Source organism: Podarcis melisellensis, assembly GCF_964234715.1.
Source record: "Podarcis melisellensis genome assembly, chromosome: 8".
NCBI lineage: Eukaryota > Metazoa > Chordata > Lepidosauria > Squamata > Lacertidae > Podarcis > Podarcis melisellensis.
Genome location: NC_138540.1, coordinates 19,678,277 through 19,696,036, shown reverse-complemented (window position 1 = coordinate 19,696,036; position 17,760 = coordinate 19,678,277). Strand labels below are relative to the sequence as shown.

At 46.5% G+C, this 17,760-nt stretch overlaps 1 protein-coding gene and 1 long non-coding RNA gene across 6 annotated transcripts in view; one reads left to right on the top strand and one right to left on the bottom strand.

Moving 5' to 3' along the window:
- AGRN (agrin) overlaps positions 1–12,531 on the bottom strand; it is a 238,252-nt gene extending 225,721 nt beyond the window's left edge. For 3 of the 5 annotated variants that reach the window (XM_081923371.1, XM_081923373.1, XM_081923372.1), the window contains exon 1: positions 11,735–12,531. In XM_081923371.1, coding sequence (XP_081779497.1) covers positions 11,735–11,956 — 222 coding nt within the window. In that variant the 5' untranslated portion in view covers positions 11,957–12,531. The remainder of the gene's footprint in view (positions 1–11,734) is intronic. The other 2 variants (XM_081923374.1, XM_081923375.1) reach the window with 1 other exon arrangement.
- Positions 12,532–16,672: 4,141 nt separating this feature from the next.
- On the top strand, positions 16,673–17,531 carry LOC309375747. Its single transcript, XR_014171024.1, has 2 exons — positions 16,673–16,745; positions 17,022–17,531. It is a non-coding gene; the product is annotated as an uncharacterized lncRNA (long non-coding RNA).
- Positions 17,532–17,760: the final 229 nt, after the last annotated feature.

The following is a 17,760-nucleotide window of genomic DNA, read 5'->3' as shown; positions in this document are numbered from 1 at the left end:
GAAGGAAGGGGAACCATGGATCCTCTGCTCATGACTGCAGCAGATCCCCCCGCCATCCGTAGGCATTCGCTCCATAACACGCACAGACATTTCCCCTTACTTTCTAGGACGAAAAAAGTGAGTGTTATGGTGCAAAAAATACGGTAATTCATTCTGGAGGTCTGTTCTTAACCTGAAACTGTTCTTAACCTGAAGCACCACTTTAGCTAATGGGGCCTCCCGCTGCCGCTGTGCCGCCACTACACGATTTCGGTTCTGAAGCTAAGTTCTTAACCCGAGGTAATATTTCTGGGTTACCGGAGTCTGTAACCTGAAGCGTATGTAACCTGAGGTACCACTGTACACCAATCCCTCCAAAGTCCCAGCCCCATATTCCTTGGGGTGGCTTTACATCTCTGCTACTGAGGAAAGAGAACCGTTGGCACGGGTGGAGAGGCAAGCTGGAGCACAGGAGGACTTGATCTGATGCCATAACCGAATCCGCAGGCCTTTTTATTTCCTGTCTGGGCACATCTCAAGCATACGTCATTATGGGCATGGATGTTGCAAGGAGGCCACTTGTGATTGCCTATTGCAGTACTCACAGAGAGAGAGAGAGAGAGAACCTCTACGATTCTGAAACAGCAAAGACAAACCATCGACGTTTGCCATATCAGCAGTACAAACCATCGATGCCGGTCATATCGGAACTACTTCCATGAGAGGAAAAAACAGGCACTCATAACAAAAATAGGAAACTCTAAAGCTGAGCTGAGGACCCTTTTTCATCCTGTGGGCCACATTCCCCTCACAGAGACCTTTTGGGGGCCACATGCTGGTGGTGGGCGGGTCCAGAAGTGAAAGTGGGTGGAGCGACAAATGTAAATTTTTCGTTCTTATGGTAGGCTAGTTTCACACACCGCTGTCTACCTTCCATCCAAGCGACATGGTCAGGGTTCAAGGGCACATTCCAGTTGGGCAAAAAACAACAACACTTGAGGAATGTGTGAAGCAAGCTGTGGGGCGCATGGCATGGGGAGAGCCCTGTGAGCCAAGTGGAGAGGCCTGGGGGGTGTCTGCATTTGGCCCCCAAATCTCATGCAAACCCTTGGTCAAGTTACAGCTGCAGGGAGGATGTAACAAAACTCCTCTCCTTCCTCTTGCACTCGATTTTTAAAAAACACAAACAAACAAGGGAAAGCAGTACTCTTTAAATCACAGGAAAAGTGCCAAGCTTCCGTCACCTAAAAGCAAATCTCACCCCCTTTTCAGTGTCAAAAATCCCAACTGCAGGCCTTGTTTTCCTGGCGTGAACATTTTCCACAGACTGGCGAACTGTCAGACCCACTTCAGTGGAGAGGAACAATCACAGACCATAGCTTGTCCATCCCCCTTCTCCCCCACTTCTCATTGTAATCAGCTTGGGGGTTTTGTTTCCATGATTTTAACACCAGCAAAGGTGCCCGTTTCCCCCTGCCTGCGAAAAATCTGGGGCGAGCTCGCTGCCTCTGACAGGGCACAGAGAACGCGGTAATAAACATGCCGAAGCTCAGGTTAAGAGGGGCCACCTGAAGCCGCAGAGAGTTATGGAATGCATCTCTTCCCCGCCGGGAACGGAGCCAGTTCCAAAACCATGCCAAAGGAGGCATGAAAGGCCCTTCGCACCAGCTGCTTGCCAAGGTGCGCCCTGCAGGTACACTTTACCCCAGATTCAAGTCGAGGCAAGGGAAGAGAAAAGGAAAAAAAAAGAAAACCACAGGATGAACCCCACCCATTTTATTTGCAAAGGCACAAGAAAAAGGGATTTGCAGCTCAGCAGCAAAGGCAAAGACTGGCCTCACATCCCAGCTTGAGTGCAAAGAGATGCTTGGGTACGCCATGCACATAGGTAGGGGAACTAAGGAAGCCCAGTACTGTCTACACTGACTGGCAGCAGCACTCCAGGGTCTCAGGAGTCTTTTTCCCAAACCAACATAGAAATGCTGGGGATTGAACCTGGGACCTTTCTGCATGCGAAGCAGATGCTCTAACCTTTGAGCTATGGCCCTCCCCACTAACTCCTGGTCATTCCGACTCCAAGCATAATTTATCTGAGCAGAGTAATTTAGATGGGAGGATCCCTCTCTCTTTTTAGTTGGTACTGTTAATCAATTGCAAGGCGGAATTGTTGCTGATCTACAGCAAATGAGTTATAGATTGACCAGTAGGTCCCCATCAGCCCACCTCTGATAAAGAGAAGTTGCTTTATTTATTTTGTATGAGTACACTGTGGCTCAGTGGTAGAGCATATGCCTTAAAAAGAGGAGGTCGGTCCCCAGGTAAGATGGGGAGAATATCCCCTGTCTCAAACCCTGGAGAGGCACTGCAAATCAATGCAGACGATGCTGAGCTGGGTAGACAAATTGTCTGCCTCAGTAGCGTCCTATGTTTCTATGTTGTAAGCAAAGGGATGTGGCTCCACAGTACAGCAGTGGCTTTGCATGCAGAAGGTCCCAAACTCAACCCCCAACATCTCCAGGAGAGAGCCCTACCCGAAACCATGGAAGGTCACTGCCAGTCAGTGCAGACAATACTGAGCTACATGGATCAAGGGTTTGACTCAGTATAAGGCAAAAAACCCGTGTTCCAGCATCTACAGAGAGTGAGAGAGAGCTGGGTCAAACTCTGCAAGCAGCATTTTCAACCCTCTGCTTCTCATGAGGCGGATGAATGGATGGGATGGGAAGGTCATATAGTATATGCAGAGACACTGAACTCATCAAGGGCAATTAAGACTCCTAGCACAGTGAGTCACCAGGCACGTGAAGAATTTATTTTAAAAGGGGGGGGGGGACTGTGAAGGAGATCAAGCCTGGGAGATAACAGTGGCAGTTAAGACCCTTCCAGCGACAAAAGTGCGCTTTAGAGAGATTTATAAAGACAGCAAGAGCAGGGGCCGTGGAAGACAAAAATGCTTTTACGAAATATCTTGCGTTTAAATTACAGCTGGGAGCATTAATGGGTACATCCAATCAATTAGCTGAGGATGGAGAATTCCTATTAAAAATGTGTGTGGGGTTAATTGGACAGTCATTCCCTTCCTTACACACACACACGCGCGCGCGCGCGCGCACGGAGGGGAGGTCTGCCTTTTAAGGGAGACCAAGGGTTAAGTCCCATTATCTTTTGCCTGCACATCCCCACCCCTCAAACCCGCTCCCATGGGACTGCTGTGACATCACGGAACATTCACCACACATTCCAAATACTCAGGGGGAGAACATCAGCTATGGAAAGCAGGACAGGAAGGAAAGGAACAGAGCTGTCCGCAACATGTGGCAGAGGGATGCAATTTTTTCAGGTGACACATATGAGGAGGGGGTGTGGCGGGAGCAGTTCCCCCACTGCTCCCACTACCGCCAATTCTCCTTTCATGCATCCCCTACCACTGCAATAGAGGACCCTGTCTTGCTGCCAGTTTTGGAGTCAAGATTCAGTGAGTTAGATTGAAAGGCTAGCATACCTGATTCAGAACTGGATTGGCCAACCTCCCTTTTGCACCTGGGTTAAAATAGCAAGCACTAATTGTGGACCTAACACAGGCAGAAATCTCTCTCCCCCCCCCCCACTCCCCAGGCTAATAAAGAGCCCTGTGTGACTCAAAAAGATCAGATACAACATTCCACACAGGAGCTGGTCTGAGCAAAGGGGGAAAGGGGGGGAGCACAGCTCATACACTCAAGTATTTCGTCCACTGGCTTCTGACTCACGAGAGCAGACAATGAACCTGGGTCAACAGCACAGAAGGGCGACACACACACACCTCGATTCTTCTCCTTGCTTAGTCACTCCATCCAGCAAGGGGGAAGCAAGATGAGCAAGTCTCCATCCCAGCATTTGCCCTCTGTCCTTCCTCTCCGCCCCCACCCCACTCAATTCTTAATCAGTTGGCAGGGAAAGCAATGCCTGGAAGCAATCCGCAACTGTTTAAACAGCATTAGCTCTAATTTCTTTCATTGGCTCTATCTCACTCATCTTTTGTGTATATTGGAGGCTTCATCCTGGGAGGGTTAGGATTTAACCAACAGAGACGGAGAAACTTCAGCGGAATGCACAGCACATCTTCAGAGAGCACTTTGACAGCAGACCACCCAGTCCTTATTAAAACATTCCCAACTGGGGGAGAAGCAGAACTGGAGGCGGCAGGTGGGGGAACATCATGACATGAAGCAGCCCGGCCAAAGGCTCTCACTGCAACACCTCAAACAGGTTAAAATCCAGGGTGTTGTATGCAATCCGTTATGCAACCTCCGATCACTGACAGGAAAATTAGGTACAAATTGGCCGATGAAAGATTTGTATTTATTTATTTTAATCAACACACCTATGCTATACATTAAATGCCTGCACAATCTGAATCTTCCCTCCCATGAAGCTGCAATGGGCAAACCAGTTTAATCACCAGCAAAGGCCTAGATCCAGTGGTGGTGGTAGGGCGCCTTAGATATAATGCTGATTCTATGAGATCCTGGTTTTGGCTTCATCTTCTCTCACACCAAAAGGGCTCAGAATGTCATAGATGGGTCCACCACCATCCCCACCGCTTCTCCTCTGCAATATCCTCAGAACAGCCCTGCAAGGCAGGTAAGGTTGAGGACACAACTGTACCTGCCAAGTCCAGCACGGGATTCACAATGACTCACATCACTTATCTGGTAAGTAAAGGCAGGGCACTGGCAGCTCTAGGGCTTATCTCTGCCCTGCCCGCTGATTTACCCATATGAATACAACCTCCCCAAGCCATTTTTAAACAGGTCATCATCCCCCTGCCCAGCTTTTGGAACAGAGACATGCCCTGCTTGTGGGAGGGAGGTCTTTTGCAGGTGCTGGATTAGGCCTCACTCTCACCCTCCAATTTTCCATCTAAAACACATACACACACATCTGTATTTGGCTAATACACATTTGCCAAAGTATAACTTTACCCAGATAGAGAAAGGTGTAGAGCTCTGAAAGGATTTCACCCCAGTTCTCCCTCTTCCAATCTTTATTGGGGTGCGGACAAAAGGGGGCATTTGGGAAGATGGGCTGCAACTGGCCAGTTTTCCTCGCCCTCCCTTGTGGTTTATCCACTCACACACAGTGGAGATTTTGAGTTCCCATTCATGAACAGCAAGACCTCCCTCCCACACACACCATTTACAAAAGCAGTTCTTGGACTACAACATGCTGCCATTCCGAAAATGACTTGATAGAACAGGACCCCCCCCCCAAAAAAAAAGCCTTCCCTCATGCCCTTAAGGTGTGCAGAAGTAGCTTGGCAATCACTGCCATCTGTAGCCAACAACAATTTGAGCAAATGCCGTCTGAAACAGCAGAGCTGCTGTGCCTGGACAATACTGAGCCAGATGGACCATTGGTCTGACTCAGTAGAAGACAGCTTCCTGTGTGCCTCTGTCCATCCCCCGCTCCATGTTCCACACCTTGAAGGAACAGCTGCCATGCAAATTTGGAATCCGCTAGGTTCCTTCCTCCACACAAACATGTGGGGAGAGGCACAGCTCAGCAGGAGGACATCTTTTCTGCATGCCGAAGATCCCAGGGTCAATCCCCATACTTTCCAGGTGGTGCTACCTGAAAACATTTTGTGTGCAAAGCGTGCACACTATCACTGAGCTAATTTCATAAACCTACGGCTTCCATTAGTGATGTATGGAAATGAGAGCTGGACCATAAAGAAGGCTGATCGCCAAAGAATTGATGCTTTTCAATTATGGTGCTGGAGGAGACTCTTGAGAGTCCCATGGACTGCAAGAAGATCAAACCTCTCCATTCTGAAGGAAATCAGCCCTGAGTGCTCACTGGAAGGACAGATCGTGAAGCTGAGGCTCCAATAATTTGGCCACCTCATGAGAAGAGAAGACTCCCTGGAAAAGACCCTGATGTTGGGAAAGATGGAGGGTACAAGGAGAAGGGGACGACAGAGGACGAGATGGTTGGACAGTGTTCTCGAAGCTACCAGCATGAGTTTGACCAAACTGCGGGAGGCAGTGGAAGACAGGTGTGCCTGGCGTGCTCTGGTCTATGGGGTCACGAAGAGTCGGACACAACTAAATGACTAAACAACAACGGCTTCCATTCACTTATACCAGGGGCTGGCTAACCTTTTTTGGCCTGAGGAGCAGATTCAGCCTGGGGAGGGGGGGCACATGCCAATGGTGGATGCAGTCATCCCACACTCTTGCATGCTCACACACAAGCAGACAGTGTCACCCACCCGCCTCAGCAGATCTGGGCTGATTAGCGGAGGACAGAGGCTTACTGCCCGCTCTTCACTCATCAAATGACTGCTCTGATGAGCCAGGAGGGGTTCACTGACATCTCCAACACGGAGCTGGCCTCTGCCTACTCCACTTCTGCATCCCTATTTTTTTCCCATTTTGTCCCCCCACCAAAATCAGTGGGGGTCTCTGGTAGAGGGGGACAGTTCCAGAAAGAAATACTTGAGGGGGCTTGATTAAGGGGTCCCCCTCCCCAAACAGAGCTACCCCTGCTTTATGCCAATGCTTTAATGGTGGGAATGGTTGCCAATCTCTGCAGAATCTACCTTGAAAGCAACTCTTATACAAAAGGTACATTTAAAATTACCCTTTGACTGGTGGCCACTGAAGTGACGGGGCGGAAGCCCGGGGAAGGCCAACAGCAGGTGAAGTCAGAGTCAATGATAGTCAGAGTCAGACCCAATGAGAGATGAAGCCAGCTAATTCCTGGCTTGTCCCCACACTATGTCCTGCCGAATTCTACTAGGGTGGTACGTAGACAGAGTGACAGCAAAGGCTACCCCCTGGACAGGTTGCAAGGAGGAAATCAGGCACATGGACTTGCCCTGTGAGAAACCAACCTCCACTGCTCTCAATACCCTTGATCCTTATAAATAATAGTGTGGTTAATTATTATTTTTAAAGGAAGCTGTGTTGGCCCCTAAGGGCGTGGGGGGGGGGAATTATCATCAGTATGGCCTGTTCAGGTCTTGCTGACCCCAGTTCTCCTGGCATACTTAGAAACAGAAGATCTTCCTGCAGTTAACCAAGATTTCTGTTCCAAGACCAAACACCAGCTATACCTTGTAGCGGCAGGGGTTATTTGCAGTAGTAATAAGCAGTGAGTCTGCAACAACAGGGGTCAATCTTGAGGAACATTTTACAGCATGATGGCGTCCAAACATATTCACCCAGTCGGTGTGACCTTTTCCTTCCCATCAAAATTCCTCCCCTGCCAGAATTTGCATTGCGAGCTCCATGTGGCAGAGGGCTCTCCGGGTTAATCCTACTCTAGAAAAGATCCATGCCTACCAATGCTGCAATATAAATAAAAGAAATTGTCAGCAACCATGCTGGGTCATTCTTGTTTCATTATTATTTTTTAATTACACAGGTTTAGTGGAAGAAGAGGGAACATACTACACTCTTCCAAGCTGGTGGCTTTGAAACTTTCCCAGCCTGGAAGTATAAAGGCAATGTGCTCTACTGCAGACACTTGGAATTGGGTTTGCTTAAAAGCAGTCTTGCAAAGATGTTGCCTGCTCCGGGGTTAGCCGCACTTTTTAAGAAGGCTACTCTCCATCTAAAAATACATAATTATGTACTGAAGCTTTTCAAGTCGCCCAATGAAAAACATGTGTCCTTGCTTTTTTCTTTTAAAAGGAACTTGTTTAGATTTAGAAGAAGGAAGGTTACAAAGAAAAGACCTGCCATCAATCAAAACAGAAATATACTGGTGCAGCGATTCTCAAGATTACATTTCCACTGACTTTGAGATCTAGATGGATTGTGGGGAGGGAGGGAGGGAGGGTGTGCATGTGTGTGTTTGTGTTATCTGCTGGTTTAAAAGTACAAGCAACATGAAGTGAGGGTGGCGCTCACCTTTCCAAATTAATCCACTGTGAAATTGGGGGGGGGGGGAGAGAGAGGGAGAGAGAGAGAGAGAGAGAGAGAGAGAGAGAGAGAGAGAGAGAGAGAGATGGACAGACAGACAGATTTAAATCAATCAAGTTCAAGTAATTGCTCTTCACAGATGGGAGGCTGTCTGCTGTGCCTCCACGTGGGTCAGTGTTCTCAGCTTGCCTCCTTCCATTATGATGGTGGTGGTTCATGCAGAAACCTAAGAGGGTGGGCTTCTCCAATGGTGGGTAATTAACTTCTTAATCTTTACACACCCCCTAAGAAGTCAGGAAGAGACCATAGCTCATTGGCAGGGTGCCTGCTTTTCATGCCAGCTTCAATCCTCAGCATCCCCAGGTAGCGTTGGGAATATTATCCTGCCTGAAATCCTGGGACAGCCGCTGCGAGTCAGTGTAGACAATATTCAGCTAGACAGACCAATGGTCTGACTCAGTATAAAGCAGTTTCCTATAATCCTATTAAACAAAGGGACATATCTCCGTGGTAAAGCATCTGATCTGTAGGACAAAAGGTCTCAAGTTCATTCCCCAGTATCTGCAGGCAGGACTGGGAATATTCCCCTGTTTGAAACCCTGGAGAGACAGCGCAAGTCAAGGTAGCAATACTGAGCCATTTGGACCGGTGGTTTCACTCTGTATCAAGCAGCATCTTATATATCAACTTCCTTGGGTACAAGGATAAAGCATCCCTCCCATCTCAGTGGGCCTAAAGGTTTGGGAAACCCGGTTGGTTAAAGGCAAATGAACTTGGCAGATACTTATCTTAGGACTGCACAGTTTTTAGTGAGTGATTCAAGCTTGCAGGGATGCTATGCCTTACATCAGCACTCCCCAATGTGGCACCTACCAGACACTGCTAGACTACAGCTCCCATCATACGTGTCCATTGGCCACGCTGGCCACAGCTGATGGGATCTGGAGTCCAAAATTATCTGGGGTCGGAGGGAGGTTGCTTTACGTCGCATAAAGTGCTCCATTCTTTGATCTTAGACTTACAGAACGGAGACCCAAACTGAGTGGCTCTGCATGCAGACAGTCCCAGGTTAAATTCCCCCTGGCATCTATGGTTAACAGGATCAGGAAGCAGGTGAAGGAACTGCTGGACTGCAATGAACAAACAGTCTGACATGGTATATAAAGGCAGCTTCCTAAACTTGCAGTTGTTCATAGAGGTGGAAGGAAGCAACCTTCGAAGCGGAACAGAAGAACATCAGAAGAGCCCTGCTGGATCAGGGGAAAGGCTCATCCAGCCCAGCATCCTGTTCTCACAGTGGGCAACCAGATGCCACAATGGGAAGCTTGCAAGCAGGACCCGAGCGCAACCACACTCTCCTCTCCTACATTTGCTGGAGAGGCGTACTGCCTCTGACAGTGGACACAGAGCACATAGCCATTGTGGCTAATAACCACTGATAGCCTTTTCCTCCATGAATTTGTCTCACCCTCTTTTAAAACCATCCAGGTTGGTAGTCTTCCTCATGCTGTCCTAAGGTTGAATGCAGTCCAGAATTGAACTGACATCACACCAAGTTCTAGGCAGATTTAGCCACTTGGGCTGTGCATGCACCATAAATCTAAAGTGCCTATTCTCCCCCCCCCCCCAGGGAATCCTGGGAATTGTAGTTTACAGGTGCTTGGAACTGTAGCTCTGTGATTGTTAAACTACAGTTCCCAATATCTCTTTTGGGGGGGTACTTTAAATGTATGGTGTGTACGCACCCTTGGACCAAACTGGATGAAGCCCAAGTGTGTCAGCTTAAATTAAGTTTGCAGATCTTGGGGGGGGGGGTAAGACTCCACAGAGCCCACAAACCTCTTATCTTGTGGTAGGGTACAGATATTCTAGAGGGTGAAGGAAGAAGGCTTCACCACCCAGCGCTTAATGAATTTGCAGACCTCATTGTTGCAAGGATGAAGCGATGGCTTTAACATAGGATCATGGGGAAAAATATTGAAGGTTACATCAGCCTTGCATATTACTATTTAAAGGGTCACTGTGGGCAACAAGGAATTCCACACAGGTGACTTGAACAGGCTGGCAGAACAGGGATGGCTCACTCTACCCCACCGACAGCCATCTATTTCTGCCTTAGTTGCAGAGGATGCTAAATCCTTTCCTCCAAGGATAGCATGAACACCAAGGAGGTTGTTAGACAAGGGTCACTGAGATCCATCCCTCCTTTGCAAGCTAGTTTAATGGAAAGCATTTGTTTTTTACTAGCCTAAGGCTTACAGACAAGGTTGGGTGTGGTAAGGTCTGTTCTGTCAATGGTTATTAGTTGTGAAAACTATAGAACTTCCATGTTCTGAGGCAGCTTATCTAGAAAAACCAGCTGCAAAGTACAACTGCAAGAGGAGGACCTTCATGCCCCTAACACTTACGGAGGTGGGATTGTAGGCTGACCCAGAGCAAAGTCAGTCTTAGATATCTGTGAAACGCAATTACACACTTGGGAGCAAGCTATCTTGCTGGAGTCCACTGGGACTACTCAGAAGGAAGTGGGAAAGTGGGAAATTATTCCAGGCCTGAGCTCCACTGAACTGATATTCGCTCACTTAACAAAGCCAATCCTATGGCCTCAGAAGAAATCCTTGCTGTACCCACTGGTGGTTGCTCTCAGATAAGTATCCATGCATATGGAGATGGGATGCAGCTCACTGGCAGAGCATCTGCTTTGCCTGTGGAAGGTTCCTGGTTCAATCCCCAAGGTAAGTCTGGGAGAGAACACTTGTCTGAAATCCTGGAGAGCTGCCGCCAGTCCGTGTCAATAACACTGAGCAAGATAGACCAGTGGTCTGACTCTCGGTTTAAGGCAGCTTTCTGTGTTCTATAGTATTACAGTGGGTTTTCTTTTTTGGCAGGTGGGATAATACATAGCAATTATTTATCTGGAACTTCAGCCCATTTCAAACTGTTTTGAAATAACTGGTTCAACAAGCCGCTATCCTATTCTGGCTCAAAGTGAGCGTTGTCACCAGCACCAAGAGCACTGTTCTCCTACAACACCTTCCTTGCATTTTCTTTGGGAGCAAATATATATATATATATATTGCACTTTTAAAAACTCCCCGGGAATGTACCAAAAACATAACCGTGAACAAGCAAAAGAAGAACTTCACACCTCAGGGACACCGTTTGTTTTTAAAATGTTCAGTTTCTACTTTTAATTTTTCAAAAGTGAGAAGTCATTCAACTAAAAAGCAACATCACCCTTTAGTTCTAGCAACAGTTGTGAAATGGATGGCAATCGGCGGGTTGTGGGGGGAGGTGCGGGGAGGTGTATTTGTCCATTCACTTATTGAACAGGGGGAAAAATAGCATTTCAGTCCATGCCCGCCCACGCGAAAACTCAACTATTTCTTGCTGGGGGGGGGTGCAATCAATGTAAAGAGGCAGTTCAGGGCCTGGCGTCGGAAATAAAGTTGTTTCTAAGTTGGCCTGTTTCAGCCAGAAATAGCAGCAAAAAAAAAAAAAAAAAGTTCCAGAGATGTCCAGTGGGGCTACTCGGATGTAAGTTGTAAACTAGGAAACAGGAGCGGGTGTGTGGGGAAACAGAATCTTTTCCAAGCCTGATTCCTCCCCAACCCAGTTTGTTCCCATCGGCAGGTTTGCAGTTTAGAGATCGACAAGTTGCGGGGGTGGGGGGTGTTACAAATTATCTTTTTTTAAAAAAAAAGCAGAGACAGAGAAAGTTTTGCAAGAGAGTGAAGATCACAACACAGAGACTTTGGCATGGGGAACAGTGAAGGTTTCAACCCAGCCAGGAAGCGCAGCCCATTGAGTGTGTGAGCCCACCTCCCTCTGCCCCGAATTACCTTGCAAGAGTAGGTCTGATGAACCGGATCCACGTTCACGATTTCCTCCACCGTCCCTGTGAGGACAACGTTAGCTTCTTCCTCCCTCCTCTCCAGTTCCCTCTCGGGACAACTTCCATTGCAACTGCCCAGCCACGATGCCAGCAGCAGTGGCGGCAAGAGGAGGCGCAGGAGGCGAGCGCCAGCGAAGGGGGACCCGGGGGCTCGCTTTTCCCACCCCATCGCGGCACAAAAGCAATCCGGGCGCGGGATGGGTGGGTGGGTGGAGGAGGCTTGCAAAAAAGAGAACGAGAGAGAGCGGAGAAAAGGTAACAGGAGGGAGGCGGAGAGGAGGGGGGGCGGGAAACAGTTTTGCTGGAGAGGGGGCGAAAGGATCAAGCCCCTACAAACTGCACAGTTGCACCCCCAAAATGGGATTTTGCAGAGGGAGGAAAGGAAGCTTACTTTTATTGCAAAAGGGGGTTGAAAGGAAAGCTGGTGAGAGGAGGAGAAAGCTAAAAGAAAGAGGGGAGAAAAGGATGGATTTCTAGCTCTGGTGAGGCAGAGAGAAAGAGAGATTTGCTTCTCCTGGTTTTCCTGCCCCTGCTTCTCTCGCTCGCTCTCTCTCCAGTGTGAGAAAAGGCAAAAGGGGGGTGGGAGGGAATTTGCATGCGATCTGAATTGCTGATAAGGAAAAAGGGGAGGGGGGAAGCGGAGGGGAGGGTTTGCGAAAAGGAAAGGGGGGGAGAGAGAGAAGAAGAAGAGGAGAAAGCCTAGCTTCGCTCCTGGCTGGCTCCCTGCCTGCTGCTCTGCTTCTGTCTTCTTTGCAAAAGCGAAAAGAAAAAGAAAGAAAGAGCTGGAGTAATAAGGGGAGAAACGCCACCCGCAGGAAATACAGCTCACATCAGGTTAATGGATAATCAGGCCGCCAAACGTGATGTGACTTTTAAAGGTGCAGCTTAAGACGGGCAGAAGAGGAAGTGGAGCAGTCTTCTGCTTGGAGAGCTCAACTGGATTTATTTTTATTTATTTATTTTTTAAAAATCACAAGCCTTCTTTCTCAATGTGGTCTCTTGGCTTGCACCTTCTGCTTGGATAATTAGATTTTATTTGTGATATATATATTTAAAACTAGGGTGCAAAAAGTGGGGAGGGCTCTTGCACCTTTAATAGTTTGATAGAAAAGGGCGTTCCCTCTTCGACCCACCAATTAAAGGTGCACGAGCCCCTCATCTTCTTTCCGATCTGACCACCAGCCTAGCTTTTTATTGTTTCAAAAAAAAAAGATGGGACAAATTCATGGACAAGGCTATCAGTGGCTACTAGCCATGTTGACTATGCTTTACCACAACAATCAGAAGCAGTAATGCTTCTAAATGCCATTTGCTGGAAACCGCAGGAGAGGAGGGAATTCGTGTGCTCAGGTTCTGCTTCTGAGTTTCCCACAGGAATCTGGTTTGCCACTGTGAGAACAAGATGCTGAAATAGATGGGCCATTGGCCTGATCCAGCAGGGCTTTTCTTATGTTCTTATTTGGGTACCCTGTTTAAAACCCCTTATTTCTCTTTTCTGGGCTTTTGCCTGCCTCCACCTTCTGTTTGTTTCCAGAAGAGATGTATAATCGGACAGTATAAATTTAAGTCACCCCCATCCTCTGGGTGCTTCCACAGTAGGGTTTGTATTCAGTTGTGTTTTGTTCAGAGCAGACGCTTTGAAATTAATGGACCTAACCTAGTCATGTTCGTTCATTTGAGTGGGTCTCTTCTCTGAGTAAATCTTAGTTGAATACCACCAAGCTTTGGCCTCTTAAAGGAATAAAAATGACCAAAGATGGGGAAAATCAATGCATAAAGTTATTTGCGTTCTTAAAAAGGTAAAGGGACCTCTGACTGTTAGGTCCAGTAGCGGACAACTCTGGGGTTGCGGCGCTCATCTCGCTTTACTGGCCGAGGGAGCCGGCGTACAGCTTCTAGGTCATGTGGCCAGCATGACTAAGCCGCTTCTGGCGAACCAGAGCAACGCACGGAAACGCTGTTTACCTTCCTGCCAGAGCAGTACCTATTTATCTACTTGCACTTTGACGTGCTTTCGAACTGCCAGGTTGGCAGGAGCAGGGACTGAGCAACGGGAGCTCACCCCGTCGTGGGGATTCGAACCGCCAACATTCTGATCAGCAAGCCCTAGGCTCTGGTTTAGACCACAGCGCCACCCGCGTCCCTTTATTTGCGTTCTTATAGCAACTAAAAACATTTTACTTTGTAAACTTATTCATTGTGAGTGGTGCTCTTTGGGTTTTGCTCTTTCTAGTTTGCAAATGTGTTTTAATGGTCGGATTATTGTTCTTTTGACCTCTCCTTTTTTATTGGTAAGCGACTTTGAGCTGCTTTGTGGAGGGCAAAGCAGAGTCTAATTTTTATAATGAATTAATAAATAAGCACAATACTTGCCAAAGGGTGGAAAGTTGAGTAGTTTACTGCGGAAGAACTGCGAGTGTGCAACACTAATGCACAAACTACTTTTATTTATTTAAACAGTTTATATACATCTTAACAAGGACCCTGAAGAGTGCAGAAATGATTGATCTTAGGCATGTGCTGCTGTTGTTTTAAACTGTTTTAATATTTATAATTATTTTTAAATAGTTTGTTTATCTATTTGTCTTATACGGGATGGGTTGAACCTCTCAACTATTGGCAAAAATGTGTTTGTTAAGAATCTCATGAACTGGATCAGAAGAACTTTAAACAAAATCCTGAACAGAAGGGAGACAATTATTACAGACATTATTTGGTTGTCATTTTAATTTTGATTATATATTTTGTGGTTCATATTTTGATTTTGTTCTGTGAACCGCCCTGAGACCTCTGGGTGTAGGGTGCTACAGTGGTACCTTGGTTCTCAAACTTAATCCGTTCTGGAAGTCCATTCCAAAACCAAAGCGTTCCAAAACCAAGGTGCACTTTCCCATAGAAAATAATGCAAAATGGATTAATCCATTCCAGACTTTTAAAAACAACCCCTAAAACAGCAATTTAACATGAAATTTCCTATCTAACAAGACCATTGATCCATAAAGTGAAAGCAATAAACAATGTACTGCAGTCACACAATCAATCAATCAGTAGCTGAACTGGGTTCCACACAGTCACAAAAAAAGAGCCGCAAAAACAAATATGCAAAATAAATAGCAAAAACAGACAGACCTCAGCATAACTCTCAAAACGGAGGTGTGGCAAGTGTGGCACTCAAATTGGAAACGTAATACTCAATTTGGAAGCATAACACTCAAAACGGAGCACGTTCAGCTTCTGAAAAAAGTATGCAAACCGGAACATTTACTTCCGGGTTTGCAGTGTTTGGATTCCAAGTTGTTTGCGTACCAGGGCGTTTGAGAACCAAGGTACCACTGTATATAAATTCAATGAAGAAGAAGAATAAGAACAACAGCAGCAGGGGAACACCTGGTACTGGAGATAATAGCTTCATGGATGCACAGGAAACTGGGGTGGTGCTCCAGAAACCTGCTAAAGGGCAGGCAACTATAAGAAGGCAGAAACTGGAGGGCTGACTTGTAGTTTCAGTTGTCTCTGTACTAATGCACAGAATATGGGAAACAAAACAAAATTGAGCATACAGGATGGCAAATACGACCTAATAGCCATTATTGAAACATGGTGGGATGAAACACATGACTAGAATGTAGAGATTGAGGGGTATAACCTGTTCAAAAGGAATAGACCAAACAGGAAGGGAGGAGGAATAGCATTATATGTAAAGAGATCCATGACCTGGAGCATGGAAGGCAGATAGATGGTATACGGGGAAAATTGTAGGAGAGAGAAACAACAGTGGCCTTATTGTAGGTGTCTGCTATAGACCCCCAAGCCAGACTGAAGACTTGAATGATTCCTTCCTAGATCAGAATACCTACGAAACATTCAAAAAGGAGAGAGATATCAGTCATGGGAGACTTCAGCTACCCTGATATTTGCTGTAACTCAACCTCTGCCAAAAATGTAAGGTCCAACATATTCCTCAGTTGCTTCGCTGGCAATTTCATTTCCCAGAAGGTAGAAAAAGCAACCAGGGCATCACCTATCTTGGATCTGATCCTCACCAACAATGAACTGATAGACAAAGCAGAAGTATTGAGAACCTTGGAAGGAAGTGACCATATCCTCTTGGGTTTCATGATACAGAGATAAGATAAAGCTGAGTGCAATCAGACATGCACTCTGGCCTTTAAGAAAGCCAATTTCAAAAAGCTTGAACAACTACTGGGCAAGATCCCATGGCCAGAAATACTGAAAGCGAAGGGAGTGCAAGGTGGAAGGGAGTTTCTTAAAAGTGAAATATTGAAAGCACAAATGCAGACAATTCCAACAAGAAAGAAAAGTGAGAGGCGTCTAGAGAAACCAGTGTGGCTGCATAAGGAGCTTACAGATGAGCTGAGATTTAAGAAGGGCATGTATAAAAAATGGAAAGAAGGGGAAATCACAAAGGAAGAATATTCACAAGTAGCCAACAGTTGCAGGGAGAAGGTCAGGCGGGCCAAACCTCAGGATGAGCTCAGGCTTGCAAGAGAGGTTGAAAATAATAATAATAAAGACTTATTCAGCTATGTTTGAAGCAAGAGGAAAAACAGGCAAGTAGTAGGTCCTCTGCGAAGGGAAGATGGAGAAATGGTATTCAGTGACAGACAGAAGGCAGAACTGCTCAGCACCTACTTTGCCTCTGTCTTTACTCAAAAGGAAAGCAATGCCCAATCTGGTGATAACAAAATAAACAATGCAAGGAGGGAGCTACAGCCCTATATAGGAAAAGGTGGTAAGGGAACACATAGCTACTTTAAATGAATTCAAACCTCCAGGGCCTGTTGAGCTACACCCAAGGGTACTAAAGGAGCTTGCAGAAGTAATAACTGAGCCTCTGTCTATAACCTTTGAGAATTCTTGGAGAACCAGCTTGGCGTTGATATCAGAATAGACGGTCAGTCTGTGAACACTTAGAAAAGGGTACAGTGGTACCTCAGGTTACATACGCTTCAGGTTACATACGCTTCAGGTTACATACACTTCAGGTTACATACACTTCAGGTTACAGACTCCGCTAACCCAGAAATAGTGCTTCAGGTTAAGAACTTTGCTTCAGGATGAAAACAGAAATTGTGCTTTGGCGGCGCGGCAGCAACAGGAGGCCCCATTAGCTAAAGTGGTGCTTCAGGTTAAGAACAGTTTCAGGTTAAGAACAGACCTCCAGAACGAATTAAGTACTTAACCCGAGGTACCACTGTACTGTGATTACTAAGACCTAGTATGAGTTTCTCAAAAACAAGTCATCCCTGACGAATCTCATCCCCCCCCCCCCCACTGTTAAGTGTTACAGGCTTGGTAGATCAGGGGAATGCTGTGAATGTTGTGTTACCTTGATTTCAGTAAGGCTTTTGACAAAGGTCCCCCATGATATTATTGTGAGGAAGATGGTAAAATGTGGGCTGGGTGAGGTTAACTTAAGTGAACTTGTAGCTGGTAGACTCACTAAACCCAAAAAGCACTCACTAATGGTTCCTCAGCATGTTGGAAAAAAGTGACACACAGGGAGAAAGAGTGGCATATGGGGTGCCACAGGGTTCTGTCCTGGACAGTTGTTGTTCAATGTCTTTATAAATGACTTGGACGAAGGAATTGAGAGGATGTACATCATATTTGCAGATGATACAAAACTGGGAGGGATAGCTTATGCAGAAGACAGAATTGGGATTCAATGCAACCTTAACACAGTGGTTCTCAAACTTTTATCACTGGTCCACGCTTTCAGGGGGGGAAATTGCTTGTGCCACACTGAACTTTTAATTTATAAGAAATGCATGGGGAAATGAAAAGAAACCTGTGCTTGACCTGTGCAGGACACAACTACTTTATAATATGATCATGGGGCATTTAGGAAATATAAAACAATGCAGCTACATAAGAACATGAATTATTCCCAAAATACATGCCAAATTTTCCGTGTATAAGACGTATAAGACGCACCCTATTTTGGGGGGC